Source organism: Euleptes europaea, chromosome 4 (assembly GCF_029931775.1).
Source record: "Euleptes europaea isolate rEulEur1 chromosome 4, rEulEur1.hap1, whole genome shotgun sequence".
In the NCBI taxonomy this organism is placed as follows: Eukaryota; Metazoa; Chordata; class Lepidosauria; order Squamata; family Sphaerodactylidae; genus Euleptes; species Euleptes europaea.
Genome location: NC_079315.1, coordinates 81,728,779 through 81,747,753, shown reverse-complemented (window position 1 = coordinate 81,747,753; position 18,975 = coordinate 81,728,779). Strand labels below are relative to the sequence as shown.

The 18,975-nt window shown below is 41.2% G+C and overlaps 1 protein-coding gene across 1 annotated transcript in view; it reads left to right on the top strand.

Annotated features, from left to right (window-relative positions):
* ADGRV1 (adhesion G protein-coupled receptor V1) overlaps positions 1-18,975 on the top strand; it is a 321,712-nt gene that overhangs the window by 285,395 nt on the left and 17,342 nt on the right. The window contains exon 87 of the mRNA XM_056849141.1: positions 2,318-2,439. Within this exon, the coding sequence (XP_056705119.1) occupies positions 2,318-2,439 (122 nt within the window). The remainder of the gene's footprint in view (positions 1-2,317; positions 2,440-18,975) is intronic.

Sequence of the window (18,975 nt, the reverse complement as noted above, 5' to 3'; positions counted from 1 at the left end):
GCATGCTAGATGGATCTAAAGTTTGAGTCAGCATAGAGTGGGGATCATACAAACTGCAAAGTTCACAGGGGGACACTTGGTGACATCTGGCAGTTTCCCTGCCTCTTGCTATGAATTGTGGTGAGTAGCTGGGCAGAAAGGATGCCTCCCACTGCACTGAAGCAGAGAATCTGTGATATGGAATGTTGGGTGTTGTGCTTTTCTGTCAGTAGTCTTCTTAAATTGTGGCTGTACATTCCACTATGCTATTACAGTCAACTTATTAATGGAATACTTACCATCATTAAAGATAAGGGTCATCATGAAGCGCAGAGAGAGGTGAAGAGGAGGCTATTTCAATTTGATAAAATTAGTACCAAACTTTGTTCTTGGCGTGTTTGTTCTACTCCGGCTCTTGGAATATCCCCTCCTGTTCACCTTCTGTAATATCTAAAACACCTTATCGTCCTGAGCAGCTACCACGCATTCATGTTGGGCAGATTGAATGCTCTATCTACAGCAGAACTGAATGGGTGCTATAGGGGAATTCCATTCTCTGATCGCTTATGTATTTGTTCTGACGGTAAGATTGAAACTATTGATCATGTGCTATTATATGTATTGGGCCTCACTTAAAGAATTGTAGATTACCCCTATTCTGAGAAAGTATCAATTTGCCCCTAAACCAAAGGCAGTCTCCTTTCTGATAGCTGTTATTTGCCAGGGAACTGAAATCAGTATCTAATTTTTTGTCTGTAGTCTTTAAAGCACTCTCATGCTCAGGATTAAAAAACAATGCTCTCTTTTACTATTATGTTTTATGTTCATGTTTTATTTATATTTATATATTTAGTATGGTTTATTTATATTGTGTAACTCTCAGGTCGAAGGAGCTTTGTTAATAAAAAAAAGTCAACTTATTAACAAGGTCATCACATACATTATGTTGACTAGAATTATTTTCAAGAGTCTTGGTTGCCACTGAGTTTACATGATAAGGCTGTTGAATCTGCAGTACAAACCTGGTTAAGAACGGCTGAATGGCTGCTTTATGCCTCGTTGCACAAGGCGCGATGTCAAACCATCCATTTCATCTTGCATTTATTAAAATCAGCCTTGAAATCCTTATGGTGCTCAATAAGAGCCCAGGTGGAGGAACCTGTAGAACATACCACCTGCCTTCATTTGTTCTGTTTCAAGCAGTTCCTGACTTGTGAACAGAATAAACATTGATTTTTTTTTACAAATATAATTGCCATGATGACGATGAAAGTAATTACCCTGAAACTCTGGAAGCAACTCTTGCTTGCCTTGTTAGAAGCACTCCATGCTATTACCTCAATACACATGATTTCTCTTTTGCGTCAAGGATGGTTTATATGAGCTTGGATGGCTGGATCAGTTTCCGTGTTCCTCATGCTCACAATGCAATCCGGAACAAAGTCCCACCCTTCTAAGCCCAATGAATTCAATGGCCATAAAAGGATGTAATCCTGTCAACAATTACACTGCAGTTTTCCTTGCTCGTTTGTCACTTTTGCTGAACTATTGCTAATTCAAGCTGGGGAAAGGGCAATGTTTTGCAGAACACTTGTACCATTTGAAATGTACAAACCTGAGCAAATACAGACTTTGAAATCCATTGTGAGCAATGTCAATATCAAAGATCAACCCTGAATCACTTGACTTCATTTTTAAAAAAAAATCAATTTAAAAAATTTAGTTTGCTTATCTGAATATGACTTGTTTTATTTGTGTGTTTGCTTTCTGGACTTTTCAATGGGAAATCCCACCATGCCCTCATCAGGTCTTGGCTTCTTTGAAATTTGCTGGTTCAGCATGTCTTATACTTGGTCCATCTACTGTTTTGCAAAGGCTAAAGTGCACTTTCTCTCTCTCTCTCTCTCTCTCTCTCTCTCTCTCTCTCTCTCTCTCTCTCTCTCTCTCTCTCTCACACACACACACACACACACACACACACACACACACACCAACAAGCGCACTGTGTCATCAGTGTATTTCTTTGCTTCCACTGACCCCACTACTTGCTTGCAGAAATTCCTCTTCACATCTGCTCTCCAGCCTTTTGGATGAATTGGTCAGCAGATGGTGCTCTAGTTCTCTTGCCCCCCTCACCTTCCCTGTCTTAAAGTCTTCAAAAGGTCAGATTCAGGAATGTACTTAGTCATCACTTACTTCAAATTTATGCATAAAATAGTTTGGTGTATGAAGAGCAGATATTGAGAACCTGAAACATTTTATAAATGGATAAAATTTTCTGTGTTTTTTTTTTACAACCATATCAGCTGACAAATATCCTTGTTCTTATGGTTTCTAGAGATCCCCCTGATTTTATACCTCTTTGCCCTCATTTCCATTACGTGGTTCTGGGGAGGACTGCACATGGCTTACAGGCATCTATGGATGTTGGTCTTCTTTGTTATTTTCAACTGCCTGCAGGTATGTACCTTGTCTCTCTTTCTTACTGAGAATCAAAGTGCTTGAACTGTTTACTGCATGCTTGATGCTGCAGACTTAGAGCAAAAAGTATAAGCAGATCAACTTTTCATATCTACAAAGTTAAAACAGCAATGCTCAGTTAACTGTATTGTGATGTTAATAAATGTAGATTAGGTATATGAGAAAAAACAGCACATCTAGTGGCGCTGAGATGTGCTGTATAAGGTTGCCAACTCCAGGTTGGGAAATTCATGGAGATTTGGGGGTGGAACATGGGGAGGGTGGGGTTTGGGAAAGGAGAGACCTCAGTGGGGTATAATAGAGTCCACCCTCCAAAGCAGCCATTTTGTCCAAGAAGAAGAGTTGTTTTTATATGCCAACTTTCTCTACCACTTAAGGAAGAATCAAACCGGCTTACAATCTCCTTTCTCTCCCCACAACAGATACCCTGTGAGGTAGGTGGGGCTGAGAGAGTGTGACTAGCCCAAGGTCACCCAGCTGGCTTCATGTGTAGTAGCTGGGAAACAAAGCCAGTTCACCAGTTTAGCCTCCGCCACTCATGTGGAGGAGTGGGGAATCAAACCCAGTTCTCCAGATCAGAATCCACCGCTCCAAACCACCACTCTTAAACACTATACCACACTGTCTCTCAGTGGAATTGATCTCTGTAGTCTGGGGATCAGTTCACTATGGGTAGCCATGTTATTCTGACAATAGCAGTAGAAAAGAGCAAGAGTCCAATCACACCTTAAAGACTAACAACATTTCTGGCAGGGTATGAACTTTCATGAGCCACAGCTCACTTCAGATAGAGCTAGAATTATCAGTTGTGATTTCGGGAGATCTCCAAGCCCCATCTGGAGGTTAGTGTTGTCAAGGACAGTTCCTGTATACAGCATAAAGATGAAGAAATAATCAGCGCCAGCATGGTGTAGTGGTTAAGAGCGGTGGTTTGGAGTGGTGGACTCTAAACTGAAGAACCGGGTTTGATTCCCCATTCCTCCACATGCGCGGTGGGCGCTAATCTGGTGAACCCCACTCCTACACATGAAGCCAGCTGGGTGACCTTGGTCTAGTCACAGCTCTCTTAGAGCTCTCTCAGCCTCACCTACCTCACAGGGTATCTGTTGTGGGGAGGGGAAGGGAAGGTGATTGTACGCCGGTTTGATTTTTCCTTAAGTGGTAAAAGAAAATTGGCATATAAAAACCAACTACTCTTCCTCCTCCTCCTCCTCTTCCTCTTCCTCCTCCTTCTCCTCTTCTTCTTCTTCTTCTTCTTCTTCTTCTTCTTCTTCTTCTTCTTCTTCTTCTTCTCTTGTACCTAGTTCTGCCTGCGTACATTTGAATGTATTCTCAAGTACGTTTGCATAGGATTGCAGCCTGGAAGTGTGGAAGTATTTTGTTGAGACTGAACTTAAAAGAACCATATGAAGCAGTATGAAATAATGTGTGCAATAAATCCTATTGGATTGTAGGGAGCTTGTACTTGTATTTTTATGGAGCCTTGCATTGTTTTATAAAGCCTTGTATTGGGCATTGTTTTTATTTGGTTCTGGACTCTCAGGTTTTTGTGTCCTTGCAACTTGTTGTTGAATTGTTAGTCTAAGGAAAGGGATTAAAAACAAACAAAGCTAATATTGTAATATCCTTGTAAAAAGCTATGGCACACCCTCATTTGGAATACTGTGTGCAGTTCTGGTCTCTGTATCTCAAAATCACAGCAGGGGAGGACTTCATCCTCTGTGCCCGGGTTGTACTCGAGGACAACTGGTTGGCTGGACTAAATGGACCACTGGTCTAATCCAGCAGGCTCTTTTTATGTTCTTATGAAATAAGGCAGGATATAAATATTTTAAATAAATAAACATTTTGGTTTTAAGTCACATGTTAAAAATTTAAGAGCATAATTAAGAGATCCTGTGTGTGGATCCCAATTGTCCAAGTCCTTACAGTATCTATTATGGTGTTTGAAACCCTTCCTGGTGTATGACCATTGAGAGGACTGAGGATTACACAGTCAGCTTCTTTTTCACATCACAGATATAAAGGTAAACTGCATCTCAGTCTTAAACATTTCCACTGGTCTGCAGTACCAATCTAAAAATGCATTATACCAATCTAACAATTTCCACTGGTCTGCAGTACCAATCTAACAATGCAATACTAACCAAAGATGCACCCTTCTAAGCCTTCTGAAGTCAGTAGGCATAGTAGAAGGCAATAACTGCTGAGAATTGCACTGAAGTTTCTTGTGAGTATCATAATTTGTGATTGAATTGGCCTGGGGCTTTCTAATGCTTTCCACACTAGTCTAGCATTACTCTAATAACTTTTTTTCTTTGAAACAGTTCTTGGGATTACTCCAAAAAGGAGTTATTACATACTGTAGTGCAATCAGATTGGGCCAAAGGTTTCTGGGAAGTTCTGCTGCATGCATTCCATAAGGGTGGTGACCTGCACAAGAGCGAGAGGGTTATGGAGAATAAATAACCCAAATATATTTTGTGAAGACTTTTTTTTCCAAAGTACTGAAAGTACAACATCTCCCTAATTAGTATCAGGTAGAGTTAACCACAAGGAGTATGTTCAGCACAGGAAAGCTTCCCCCCACCAAACTGCAGACTGAAAATTGCAAAATTTAGGGATGACACAAATGTCCTGTCTCCAGAGTCTCCTTTGAAGCTTTAAGCTTATCCGTAACTGTTTCTGGAGAGGGAATTGAACAAATATAGCAGCATTTCATAATATAAGTAGAAGAAGCCCTGTGGTGCAGAGTGGTAAACTGCAGTACTGCAGTCAAAGCTCTGCTCACGACCTGAGTTCGATCGTGATGGAAGTCAGTTTCAGGTAGCCAGCTCAAGGTTGACTCAGCCTTCCATCCTTCCAAGGTTGGTAAAATGAGTACCCAGCTTGCTGGGGGTAAAGTGCAGACGACTGGGGAAGGGAATGGCAAAACCACCCAGTGAACATAGTATGCCTAGTAAATGCCATGATGTGATGTCACCCCATGGGTCAGTAATGACCCAGTGCTTTAATAGCAACTATATTATTCAAAACACAAAGGGAACTAATACCATTTTGTGATGTCCCTGCATTGATGCTATCTGCCTCTCTGCAACTGGGGCCTCCAGCTATATGTTCAGCTTCAGATCACATTTCCTGGTTTCCTCAGTTTTACTGTTTATTTTCTACAACCCCAATCTTCTTTCCAGACTTCAATTGCTAGTCAGTACCCTTTCACCCCCATAGATTCTTGCTGAGGGCCAGATCCTATGCATTGTGCTAGATTTACACCCAGAGAATGGTCTGACACACTTAGTGATTATTCTTATGTGTACACAGTGAAAAAGGTAAGTTTTAAATTATTAGGAAAGGAACTGAAAATTAAATGGCGAGCATCATCATGTTTTGTATCAATCTGGGTGCTGCGGTGTTTAGAATACTATGTACAGTTTGGAATAATGTGCCCCATTTCTAGAAGTATATCTTAACAGGAAAGAACAATTGAAATGGTTGATGAGTGTATAAAGCATTAGGGCCTGTTTAATTTAGATTGGGGGAAAAGCTGAGGAGACGTGATAAAGGTTTATACAATTATGAATGTTATGGAGAGAGTGGATAGACAGATATTTTGCTCTTGTCATAAACTTAGAACTTAAAGTTATAGAATGAAATTTATCAGCAGATCAGTCAGGCACAAAAGAAGCACTGTTTCACACAACATATAATGAATTTAGGGAATTCACCATCAAATGGTATGATGCTGGCCAGTAGATAAAATGGGATAGGTAGATAATGTGGTGTAGCGTGGTGTAGTGGTTAAGAGCAGTGGTTTGGAGCAGTGAACTCTAATCTGGAGAACTGGGTTTGATTCCTTACTCCTCCACATGAGTGGCAGACGCTAATCTGGTGAGCTGGGTTGGTTTCCCCACGCCTCCACATAGCCACCTGGGTGACCTTGGGCTAGTCACAGCTCTCTCAGCCCCATCTACTTCACAGGGTGAAGGGAAGGAGATTATAAACCAGTTTGATTCTTCCTTAAGTGGTAGATAAAGTTGGCATATAAAAACCAACTCTTCTTCTTCTATAGAGGAAGGTGTCTATTTTATTTCATTAATATATTGTACTCCCTTTTCAATCAAAGTTTGGGTCCAGTAGTGGATTGCAAGAATAAATGTCTAATTCAAAATGACAAAGTTCAATCCGAAATGTTCCTCAGCGTGGGGATTCTCAACTGAACTGGTTCGGTCATGGTACAGAATATCTGGCTACTTTCTGCCGCACTGATGGCAATTGGTAGGTGGACAGAGGAGATATCAGTGATTGTTATCTGTGATAGCTAAATGCAGCTTTATGTTCATGCTGAGAACATACAATGAGGGAGCTTTCATCATGCTTTGTTTATAAGCTTTGTGGAAGGCGTCTAGTTGGCTACTGTTACAAACAGAATGTTGGACCCAATGATTTTATCCAGCAAAGCTGTTCTTAAGTTTTTATTGTTAAAACTAAACAGGCATTAGCTTGGTCATTGTTTGGATGGAAAACTTCATGGAAACTTCATGTATGCCGTTCTGAAGTTCCCAAAGGAAGAGCTGAAAATGCATAATAAATGTATCATAAATATTTATTGTCAAAACTCTCCCAACATTCACTTCCCATCATGTTTAACCAATCCCTGAAGACTGCAGATGACCAAAGAATCCTGTACCATATTTCGACTCAGAAGACTCCAGTTAAATGCACTATCAATCATTGTTTATCTTTTGGGAGGAGTTCAAATGTCTTCCCTACCTTAAGATTTCCAGCTATATGGCTTAAGAAGGTAAAAATATCTCCCTCTGGTTTAGGAAGGACAGATTTTCCTATGGTTTCCCCCCACCCCCCACAAAATCTGTGATTGCCCTGGGAGTATCGCAGATTGCCAACTTTATCTAGCAAGGTAGGTTTTGGTGAAAACACAACAGAAGAAACTTTCGCCCATTCAACAAAGTGAATGAGACCTCCATATTCAGAGGTAGTATATCGTATGCTGGGGAAGGTTGTTGCCTTTATGCTCTGTTTATAACCTTCCCAGAGGCATTTTGCAGGGTGCTGTTGAATATAGGATATTCAACTACACGGACCCTTGGTCTAATCCATCATGGCTGTTATGGCCTTATTTTTAAAAGAAAACAGGAGGTAAAAATCTGGTTATAAAATAAATTTGACCAACTAGCTGCAATAACCTTTGTATAGTTAAAAGTTCTGAAATGAGGTGCTTAGCAACGAACACTGGATTGTGTGTGTGGATAGCTTGTAAAGTTGGGCAACCCATTCATGTGGGGGGGGGTAGATAGGCAGCAGCCGGGAGTGGCACAGCCACACCGCCTCCACAGAGGTTTCCCACCCAAAAAATAAAAGTTAAAAATGCCCTAAAAAACAACGTGAAACTCCTCCATGGGTTACATGGGCTACGCCAGTTATTTTGCTGGCGTAGCAATGCTGCAGCATAGAGGGGCGTTCCCAGGCTGAAAGGGGTTTGGAAGCTGACTAACGTCATTTCTGCCCCTGGGAACACCCCCCCTCCCAGATGCCAGTGTCTGTGCCACTTTATCACAGCACAAAGTAGCACTGATGCTGGTGCAGGGTTACGCCAGCTTCTGTGGTGCTTCACCCCCTCTTCAGGATTGAACAGATAGACCCTGACAGATTGGCTTCTACAGTAGAGTTAGGAGGATACAAGGGGATACATGATTTTCTTTCATTCTGCACGCTCTCTCTATTATTTGTTCTTATGATGTCCCATACAGATGACTCAAAACTCTTAATTTCTCCACAGGCAACTTCTAAATAGTAGTTTAGTCAAGGTTAATTGAAATTTACTGTGAAATCAAATTGATTTGCATTTAATAGACCACAGCGTAAAAGCAGCACCCTTTTTCTACCCTTCCCAATACACAGGATGAAAAACTATTCTATTTATAAGCTACACCAATGACATTTAACCTGCAAGTGAGAAAGAGGTTCTTTACTATTCCAGGGTAATATAATAGAGTTGTCGTCATCCTTTTCATTGTGGTTGATAGCTCTCCAAAATCTTCCCTAATTAAAAGGCAAATCTAATAATTATTTCTAAATTTGGCATTGGCCAGCTCTTAGAAGCAGCTGTAGAAAAAGCTAATCATATCCCAGCTCTTTTTCCCCTAACTGAACTCTAATAGCACTTAACATGTCTCCGATGAAAACTTCTATCATTGACCATAATACCACCATTGACCACGAAACAACTCAGCAGAGAAATATTGATTCACAAAATTATTTTTTTTCCTGAAAGGCTAAAGCAAACCTTTCTACACTTTAACCTCCCTGTGCTTTAAACGTGAGATGATTCTTTTTAAAGGCTACAGCTGGAACTATTGCTGCTAGCATGGAGTTGGAAATCATCTTCTTTCAAATTTTTGAACGTTGAGAACATAAGGCTTGCCTTGCTGGATCGGTCCAAGGCCCACCCTGTCCAGCTTTGTGCTTCCAGCTGTGGGGGATGCCTGAAGTCTTTGGGGAGCTCACAAGCAAGATCTAAAGGAAGTATCTGCTGTTATTGATTCCAGAGTCTGGCAATTAAATAGGATGTTGTTCTGAAAATGGATATTCCATTGAGCTATCATTGGTAACAAGCGGCAACCTGCAAGGACTTGCAGAGGGTATCTCATTTTCCCCTCACCACTATTTCGTCTTTCCCTTCCCTGAAAGCCCACACGTAAATGTAAAAAGCGCCGTCAAGTCACAACTGACTTATGGCGACCCAATAGGGTTTTCACGGTAAGAGGTGTTCTGAGGTGGTTTACCATTGCCTGCCTCCATGTCACAACCCTGTTATTCCTTGGAGGTCTCCCATCCAAATACTAGCCAGGGTCAGTACTGAGAGTGTGTGACTGGCCCAAGGCCACCCAGCAAGCTTCCATGGTGCGAGTAAGGATTTAAACCTGGGTTTCCCAGATCCTAGTCTGACACCATAACCACTACACCACTCTGGCTCTCGAAAGCCCCCATAGCCTCTAGCCTTTTGTTGCATCCTTCTCTTCTTCACACCTACCAGCCAACCTACCTTTGCCTGTCCCCTTCCACATATTCACCTTTCCCTCCTTCCCTGCCCCTGGTAGCCTTTACCCAGGAAAACTATGGCTCAGTTGCCTGGTGCCAGTTACCAGGCCAGGCCCAGTTGTTTGGAGAGGAACCCGTAAGGACTTATGAGGGGAACCTCATTTCCCCCTACATAACCTTCACCACAGTGTTTCCTCCTTCCCTCCTCCTGGCAACCCCATATCCTCCCCATTCTCTGCTTCCTCCTTTCCTTCCCACACACTCACCAGCTTACCTTGTATCTGCCCACCCTCTTCAGCTTCATTTATTATTTATTGACTTCATTTAGACCCCATATTTCTCCCCAGTGGTGACTCAAAGAACCATACATCATTCTCCTCACTCCGTTTCATCCTCACAATAACCTTCTGAACAGGGGTGGAGTGGGAGTAAAAATCCTGAAAAAAGACCCCTCCCCCAGCCTATCCTGGCACCACCCCTCCAAAGGAGGGAGAGGAGGCAGTCTGCCTAACCCTGCCCCACTCCCAAAGTGGAGAGGAAAGATGGGAGGGACAACTTGCCTAACCAGTTAGTTGGGTACTGCTTTTCTCATACTGTGTGGGGCTTGGGGCAAAGCTCTGCGGCTCATGCAGAGCTCCATATCTTTGTCTCCATATCTTTGTCTTCATGCAAAAGCAGTCATATGTTCCCCCTGATATACTAGCCCTGGTACAGGAAAAAGGCAGGCAACCTCCTGTTTATATGTAAAGGAAAAGGCAGATGGGAGGAGCCTATTTTTTAAAAAATCAAAACCAGAACACATAGGCAAGGGGAGCTTTGTTCCATGACATGATTTACTCCAGGTCTTAAACCATTTTTCACCAAGCCAGGCTTCAATATTAGAAATCACAGGGGATCAAAGGAAAACACTGCAATCAACTGTGTGTGTGTGGGAGGGGACAGAGTTTAGATCCCCTCACTTTCATGCTCCAGTTTAGTTTAAACATAGACTCCATCTCCTTATCCCCTGCTTCCAGATCCCAGAAAACGAGGAAGAATTCATATGTCAGGGTTGTCAAAGTGGGTCCCTATTCCCACTCAGCAAGTGAGAGTTTCAGTTGCCTCTAAAACTGAGACAGTGCCTCCTAAAACTGGAAGTTACTGGTGGAAGCCTGTTTCCTATTGAAGCAAATGGAAACAAATAAAAAATGGAGGGAAAATCTGAACAGATGTGATAATAATATATATATTATAATGAAAAGTGTCCCAAAGATCTGAGTAACATTTCAGTGTACATCCTAAAATACTTGATCACATGGACCAATGGCCTGACAAAGGCAGCTTCATATTTAAATGCTGTGCACTATCCTAGTTGGCTCTTTTCACTGGTATGTCCAGTGTGCGTTTGCTCTGGCTTACATTAAGGGCTCCCAACATCCTGGACAAAAAATGCCCTTTCCTTTTTATATAATTGTAATGTGTAGAAATTTATTATTGATTGATCGATTGATTCAAAATATTTCTGTGCCACCTTTCCACCCAATTCAGGGCCCCCAAGGTGGTGAACATTAAAGCAAAATGTTAAAATATTAGAGACATTAAAACATTTTAAAATGTTTTTACCTATATGTGTGTGTGTGTATAAAATGAAACATAATACATACACATAAAAACACAAACAGGAAGGAGGGCTACTAAGAGTTAGTAACGGAGGCCCAAACCAAACAGAAAGGTCTTCACCCACTGGCAGTAGACAACAATAGAGGAAAACAGACAAATCACCCTGTGGAGAGATTTCCAAACTTTCAGCACCATGACCGAGAAATCCCTTTCTCGGGTTGCCACCCATCTAGCCTCAGATAGATGGGGCACCCACAGCAGGGCCTCCGAAGATGGCCAGAATGGTTAGATAGGTTCACATGGGAGTAGGGGTCATTCAGGCCAGTTGGAGTCTTTCATGGCATGGAGGTAAAAAACACCACATAAATAACATTTCAATAAACTTTGTTGAAGGGGCAGGATATTTTTTTGTCCGTGCTGTGGCCAACCTAATTCACTTGTTTCACCGGAGCAGATGGGTGCACTAAAGATACGGAGCATGTCTGCAAAGCCCATTGGATGAAGTCTTATTGCCGCTAAAGGAGAGATTACTCCCGTCACACACCCACACAAAAGAAATTGCCTGTAGCAAGATACAGTCTCTGAAGAGGTCTACTTAAGAAGAGGTCTGTTGGGAAACAGTTCTCCCACCAAATGTGGGTTTGCAACCAAAAATAATTTGTGTCTGAAAAAGAATTGTGCAACTATGAGGTTGGAGCACATCACAATTGAAAGATCATTGTGTTTTATTTATTTTTGAACCAAATGTCGTGTTCCTTGTTTGCCTTGACAAAGGGCAGCTGAATTTAAAAAAAGGGGGAAACTCCAAGTCAGCTTGTACCATTAGTATATTAGTGGTTTATAGCTTCACAATTATTGTTTTGCTGTTGCCACAGCAACATGGAAAATTTTAGTGGCAGACGCATGAAAGGCAAGCTTAAAAGCCACCTTGATTCCCCCCCCCCCTTTGCTCTTTCTGTGCTTTTTTGAAGGGGAAGTAGGAAGCAACTCATGCCTTACAAGGCTAAAGTATAATGTGATAGCTGTCTCTGTTAAGGCACTTGGGTCTCCCTGACATGGTCTCTGATGAGGATACCAAAACTCTTACTTCCTGGAAAGATGGAAGGATAAAAAGCAAATCACATTAATCCTGATGGCTAGAAACATACACTGATCATTGCTTGCTTTCTAAAGTAAGAGACGGTAGGACTATGACTTCCTGGAAATCAAGTCCTCTCCCTTTATTTATTTACATCATTAATAGCCCATCTTTCTCACTGAGACTCAAGGCAGATTATACAGTCTAAGTCAATATGATCAACAGAAAGGGACATCCAATAACCAATGCAAGGGAAGAAAGGGGATAGGGGAGGGATCACATGAGCCCGAATCCTTCTCATTCACATAATTGCAAATCATCATTTGTCATTACATCTGTAGCATTACATTGTTTTTCAATCGATGTGGCTGGTAAATAAACCTTATCGGTGTCGATATGGAATTGAGTGTATAAAAGATGTTTTGATTAATCTTCAAGGCTCAAGGTTGACTCAGCCTTCCATCCTTCCGAGGTTGGTAAAATGAGTACCCAGCTTGCTGGGAGTAAAGGGAAGATGACTGGGGAAGGCACTGGCAAACCACCCCATAAACAAAAGTCTTCCTAGTAAATGTCAGGATGTGACGTCACCCCATGGGACAGGAGTGACCCGGTGCTTGCACAGAGGAGGATCAATGTAAACTGGATACATCATATGCATGTGAGGCACAAAGGATGATGTAGAGAGCTGTGCAATACAATTTAAGTATCACAAGGACAAATCAGTAGTTTTTGATCACAGTGATTTCCTAGATGGTGTGATTACTGACTTCCTTGATCACAAAGACAAATGGGGCACAGTGATTTCCTAGCAATCAAATGAAATTTTTGACATTTATATGACAATTAGAGGTAGTGGTGTGTAGTGGTTAGTGTGTTGGTCTAGGATCTGGGAAACCCACGTCTGAACCCCCCCCCCCTTCATAGAAGTTTGCTGGGTGACCTTAGGCCACTCACACACTGTTAGCCTACCTACTTCACATGGTTGTTGTTGTGAGGACAAAATGGAGTAGATGAGAATGTTACTGAAGGGGAAAGTGGGGTATAGAGTAAAACAAAAATAAAATTAGATATTGTATTTTTATAAAAGGGCCAATGTATTTCATTAACGTTCTGATCTGGGATCAGTTAATTTTGATGCTAGCTAAAGATGGTCCTTAATTTCCAAGGAAAACAGCTTTCCCTCCCTTTTTTGATTCTCAGATATTAATTAGCATAGAGTATTAGCACACATTTTAATGCACTTAAACTTAGTTATATAGTATTTTACTTGTACAGTTGTTATACCAGATTTTAAAAAAAATCAAGGCAATTCCCTGTCAGATTTAATAATAAATCAATATTGCTATTAAAATAATCTAATACAACAATAAAACCATATGAATGCAGAAATACCTAACCTTGTAGTTAAAGCCATACTAAATAAAAATCCAAAGTAAAACACTAACAATGCAATCCTAAACCGATTACACCCTTCCAAGTTAAACCCATTAACTTCAATGAATTTAGGATGTTGTGCGCTGTAAATATCTAATATTCCTCAAAGTCCTAACTTGATGGAATGTCAAAACTTTTTGTTGACATTCAGAGTTACAAATTGATGTAGCTTGTTTTTCCAGTGCCTGTACTGTACTCTGGAAAGACCTGCTCTGTGCCCCTATGGGAAATCTGAATCAGGTTCTCCGGAGAAGATCTTAATGAGAAGGAGGCTCACCTGGGAGAAGTCCATAATTAACACTGCCTGAAAGGCCAGGACACAATCAGGATCATTTTCAACCAGTTCATCAATGACCTGGAGTTGGGGGTGAACAGCAAGGTGGTCAAGTTTGCAGAAGACACCAAATTATTTAGGGTGGTTAAAATAAAATCATACTGTGAAGAGCACCAAAAGGATCTCTTCAAACTAGAGGAGTGGGTATTAAAATGGCAAATGAGATTCAGTGTGAGCAAGCGTAAAGTGATGCATATTGGAGCAAAATATCCCAACTTCACATATACGCTGATGGGATCAATGTTGGTAGTAACCGACCAAGAAAGGGATCTTGGGGTGGTAGTGGATAGCTCGATGAAAATGTCAACCCAGTGTGCAGCTGCTGTGAACAAGGCAAATTCCATGCTGGCCATAATTAGATGAGGAATAGAGAATAAAACTGCTGATATCATACTGCCCTTGTACAAATCTATGGTGAGACCACACTTGGAATACTGTATACAGTTCTGGTCACCACACCTAAAAAAGGATATTGCAGAACTTGAGAAGGTGCAGAAAAGAGCAATCGAAATGATCAGGGGACTACAGCAACTGCCCTATGGGAAACTGTTTAGCTTAGAAAGGAGGTGGTTAAGGGGAGACATGATAGAGGTCTATAAAATTATGCATGGTATGGAGAGAGTGGACAGGGAGAAGCTTTTCTCTCTCTCATAATACTAGAACATGGGGTCATCTGCTAAAGCTGGAGAGTGACAGATTCAAAATAGATAAAAGGAAGTATTTCTTCATACAATGCATAGTTCAATTGTGGAACTCCCTGCCCCAGGATGTGGTGATGGCTGCCAACTTGGAAGGCTTTAAGAGGGGAGTGCACATGTTCATGGAGAAGAGGGGTATTCATGGCTACTAGTAAAAATAGATACTAGTCAAGATGCATATCTATTCTCTCCAGGATCAGAGGAACATGCCTAATATAATAGGTGCTTTGGAACACAGGCAGAACAATTATGCTGCAGTTGTCTTGTTTGTGGGCTTTCAGACACCTGGTTGGCCACTATGTGAACAGACTGCTGGCCTTGATGGACCTTGGTCTGATCCAGCATGGCCTTTCTTATGTTCTTATGGTGTGATTTGTGACACTTTGCCTCTTCCCGCCACCTCTGCTATCATTACCATAATCCCCTTAACTACTTTCTTCCAAATCAGGCAAAATAGCTCATCTGTATCAGAATTGACACAGTAGACAGCAGCATCAAGTATGTGCCTTTGACAATTAATAAGGGTATGCCTACACTAGGACATTTCACTTCCTGTTGACCATCTATTTCTGTGCTGCTTTTGTGTGTATGTGTGCATTTGTATGTGACTGCAAGGAATGGAGCACTGAGGAACAGAGATATATTGGAGGAGAAACATGCCAGGTCAAGGTGGGATGTATCTACTTTCAAGTCAACTTCTTGCAGCACAGTCCATCAGCCAAACACTGTTGTAAGCCCCAGGGTGGACTGTCAGTGGCTGTAGTCTTGAAGGGCTAAATGAGTTAAAGGACTATGAGCTTGTGAGACCTTCCAATATCATATCAGTATCAATGAGGAAAGGCAGAACATCGTCAGATTGTATGTCAGGAAGAAAAAAAAATTGGTATTCATGTCATTGCAATTCCAAATTAAAAGGGATTTTGTATTTCAAAACACAAACCAAATTCTGAGGGCCTGTCTACCTGGTACATTAACCCGTAGAGAGACAACTCCACATACAGTGACTGCCAGATATGAGACGCTTTATCATGTAGGTTTCCTCTGTCACAACGATAGTGACTACTGGGGCAGCAGAGAGATCCTCTAGCAAGGCTGAGTCACATGTTATGGTAACTACTAAAATTGCTTCTATGAGGTTGTGTTAGATTCACAAAGGAGATGCAATGCTAAAGCTTCTCTTTTTGAGAGTCTCTTTGTGAGTGGCTCCAAGGAATGTGTAGCACTGATGTGGAGATTTTCCACATGATCAGAGCAGTCCTGGGATGAGCAGCTTTCTCATGCAATGATCCTTGCAAATAACTAGTGCCATACATAAGCATGTCTAATGGATTCCTTCCTGGGAACTATAGCATGAGAATCAACCCAATCCTTGAATTGTCTTTTCCTGAGTTCCATCTTCTTCATTGGTGGCTTTAAATTAAACTTGACTTGGAGTACCCAGTCAGACAGAATGGTTTCCACAGTAACAGAATGAGAAATTATTTTGGTGGTTCTACTTCCTCAAACTCACCAAAATCAAAGGTATGAAAGGCTTGTCTCGTGCTTGTTGTTCAGTTTGCCTTTGCTTTCATCTTTCAAGGGAAAAATCATAGCAACAGCAACATCTTCCTATTAAAGGCACTTTACAACTTGTAGGAATTTTTTGTGACCCAATTCTGGACACCAGGGGTGAGTCCATAATTCATATGACACCTGAGGATCTCACTGTAAATAACTACATAGTTATTAATATTTGGAGGTCTTTTCCCTTTGAAATAGTAAGCCTGTGAGATTTTTTTTACAGATGTAGAACTGAGGGAGACTGGCTTTTCAGTCACCTCCTAGTCCTGAGCTGATCTCAGTCTTTCTCGATTTGATTGATTTTTCTTGACCAAATCCCATACCCCTTTTCTTTTAGGGATACTATCATGATTTTGGAGAAGCTGTACAGCCATCAAAAGACAAATAAGATAAGAACAAGCCTGTGTTTTGAAATTCCAGGTTTACAGCATCATTATAGCGCATTTGGGCATCGTTACTAAGAATCTTTTGGGCTGGCCCCTAATTCTGGATATTTGCAATTAGCCATTCCAATCAGCACTGCCATTCGTGCTAGGAATTATCCCCCTCCCCTCAAAAGAAAGAGAGCAATTCCACATTAGGAACAAGTAAAAAATGTATGGCTTTGTCTAAAGTGGGCAGACTCTAAAGCAGCTGTAGGGTTTTTATTTTTAAATGTCCACGTGCTACTTTTAAATAATTTCTTACGATGATTGATTGATTGATTGATTGATGGTTTTCCAGGGAGAGGTGAACAATGGGGCAAAATTATAAAAATTGGGTGGGGGGGGGAGCTTTAGTGTATAAAATCAAGTTCCAAAGACTTCAACAAAACAAGGAATACTCTCTTGTATTTATTTATTGTTCCATTTGATATTCTAATATACCGGTTGTTTTTATTTCCAAAACACCAAAGGAATGCCTTTTCTTTGCTCATGCTGAGAACAGGTGAAGGCAGGAGTTTACACCACCATTGGTGAGACGTTGAATTAGGTGTACAGTTTTCTAGAGTCCTCCCAGAACTATTTAGTGCGAAAACAGATGTAATAAAGAAGGAGAATTTACAGTGGATCCCTCAAGTGCAACATAAACACAGCTTTATAATGTGAATGATGTTCTGCTTTCTGGTCTCCTCTCACACTGGGCGAAAACGCATGGGAGGTTTTGCCTTGGATTTGCCGCTCTCTAGATGCACATTTCCCCCATCCAAATTCTCAAAACTCAGCATCAGGGCTTATTTTTGAGTTTGGCTGGGGAAAATGTGCATTTAGAGAGCAGCAAATCCCAGGCAAAATCTCCCATGCGTTTTTGCCCAGATTGCTGACCACTTTCTAAGAACCACATGTTCATGTATCTGTCCATTCTTTGCCTTGTTGATTTCAAAAATGGAAACATTCAGAAAGAATCTGCTCCAGGGAAGGGGGAGGAGAGGTTTCTTGAGGACATCATAGGTGTCAGTTTTTGGCATCATCTACTGTTCTTTGGCTGAAAATTTGCAAAGCTATTTTTTCAGTGTTCAACTGAGGTTTGTTAGGGTTCATCTCTGGAGAGAAGATACATGGATTAGACCGAATGTGGTGAAAACATATCCAAACTGGCTCCTAAAATATTATGACTACTTTCACACCCATTGTACTTTGGTTATCTGATCTCACTCAAAATTAAAAAGTGGCTGCAACGTAGAGCACATCGGCTACATTTATCAGGTCACAGCCACGAAAGAAGTCACTGGTTGGGAGGAAGAAAGATCACGTGAATGACGCACACTAACAGTGCCATCCTAAGCAGAGTTATACTCTTCAAAGTCAGTTTAATTCAAAGGATTTAGAATGGTTTAACTGTGCTTAGGACTGCACTGTCAGGAATGCAAACAGTGCCTTGATGCTGAGGAACCAAATATAGCTGCATACCTGTTGCCAGAAGCGGCCTGGCAGTGGAAAGCCAGGTGTGGGGGGGATCAATTAGAAAGTTAGATACCATCTCCCAAGCACTTGGGATTTCTCAGTCATTACAGGTGTTAACCAGCTTAGCAGATCTAGGAAGACTGCCAATTACAGCTATCATATGTCTCTGTATTTTTCAAGATTGTATTTGAATTTTACATAATTGCACCTCGTAGTGTTCCTCTTGCCATTTTCAATTTTGCTTCTACAACTTAACACATACACATGTGCCTATATGTGCTTAGTGAAGAGTCACTCCATGCATCTGATGAAGTGGGCTGTAGTCCACAACAGCTTATGCAATAGAAATAAATTTGTTCGTTTTTATGATTCTGGAGGAGTCCTATTTGTTTTAAATTTTCAAAAAGAAATGTGAGACTGAAAACCCTTTATATCTTGCTTGTCCCACTTTCAAGACCAAAGGGAAACCCCAAGTCCACATTCAGGTTTGTGACCTCTTGCTCCTTGCTGATCAGTCAGCTTGCCATTAAATCTCATCATACTAAAGTGTGTTGCTTTACCAGCCAGAGTGCATAAAAAGATGGTCCAAAGTGAAAAGACATTTGCTTGCAGATGAAACTGGAGAGAGGCTGCGCATTATTGTCCTGAGAGTTTTCTAAATAAGAGTGAAACCTGGAGTGCAATTTTTCACTTTCAGGTTCCCAATACATTTTTATCTTGACAAGGTAATGATTCCCCTCACCCCCCATCAAGGCTTTAAGCAAGTCCAGGAACTTGCTTATTCCATGGAACTTCTGACCCACAATCTCTCACCATGGCTCCTGCAAAAAAATCCCTATAGATCTTCTGAAGTTCCCTCTTTATTAACAT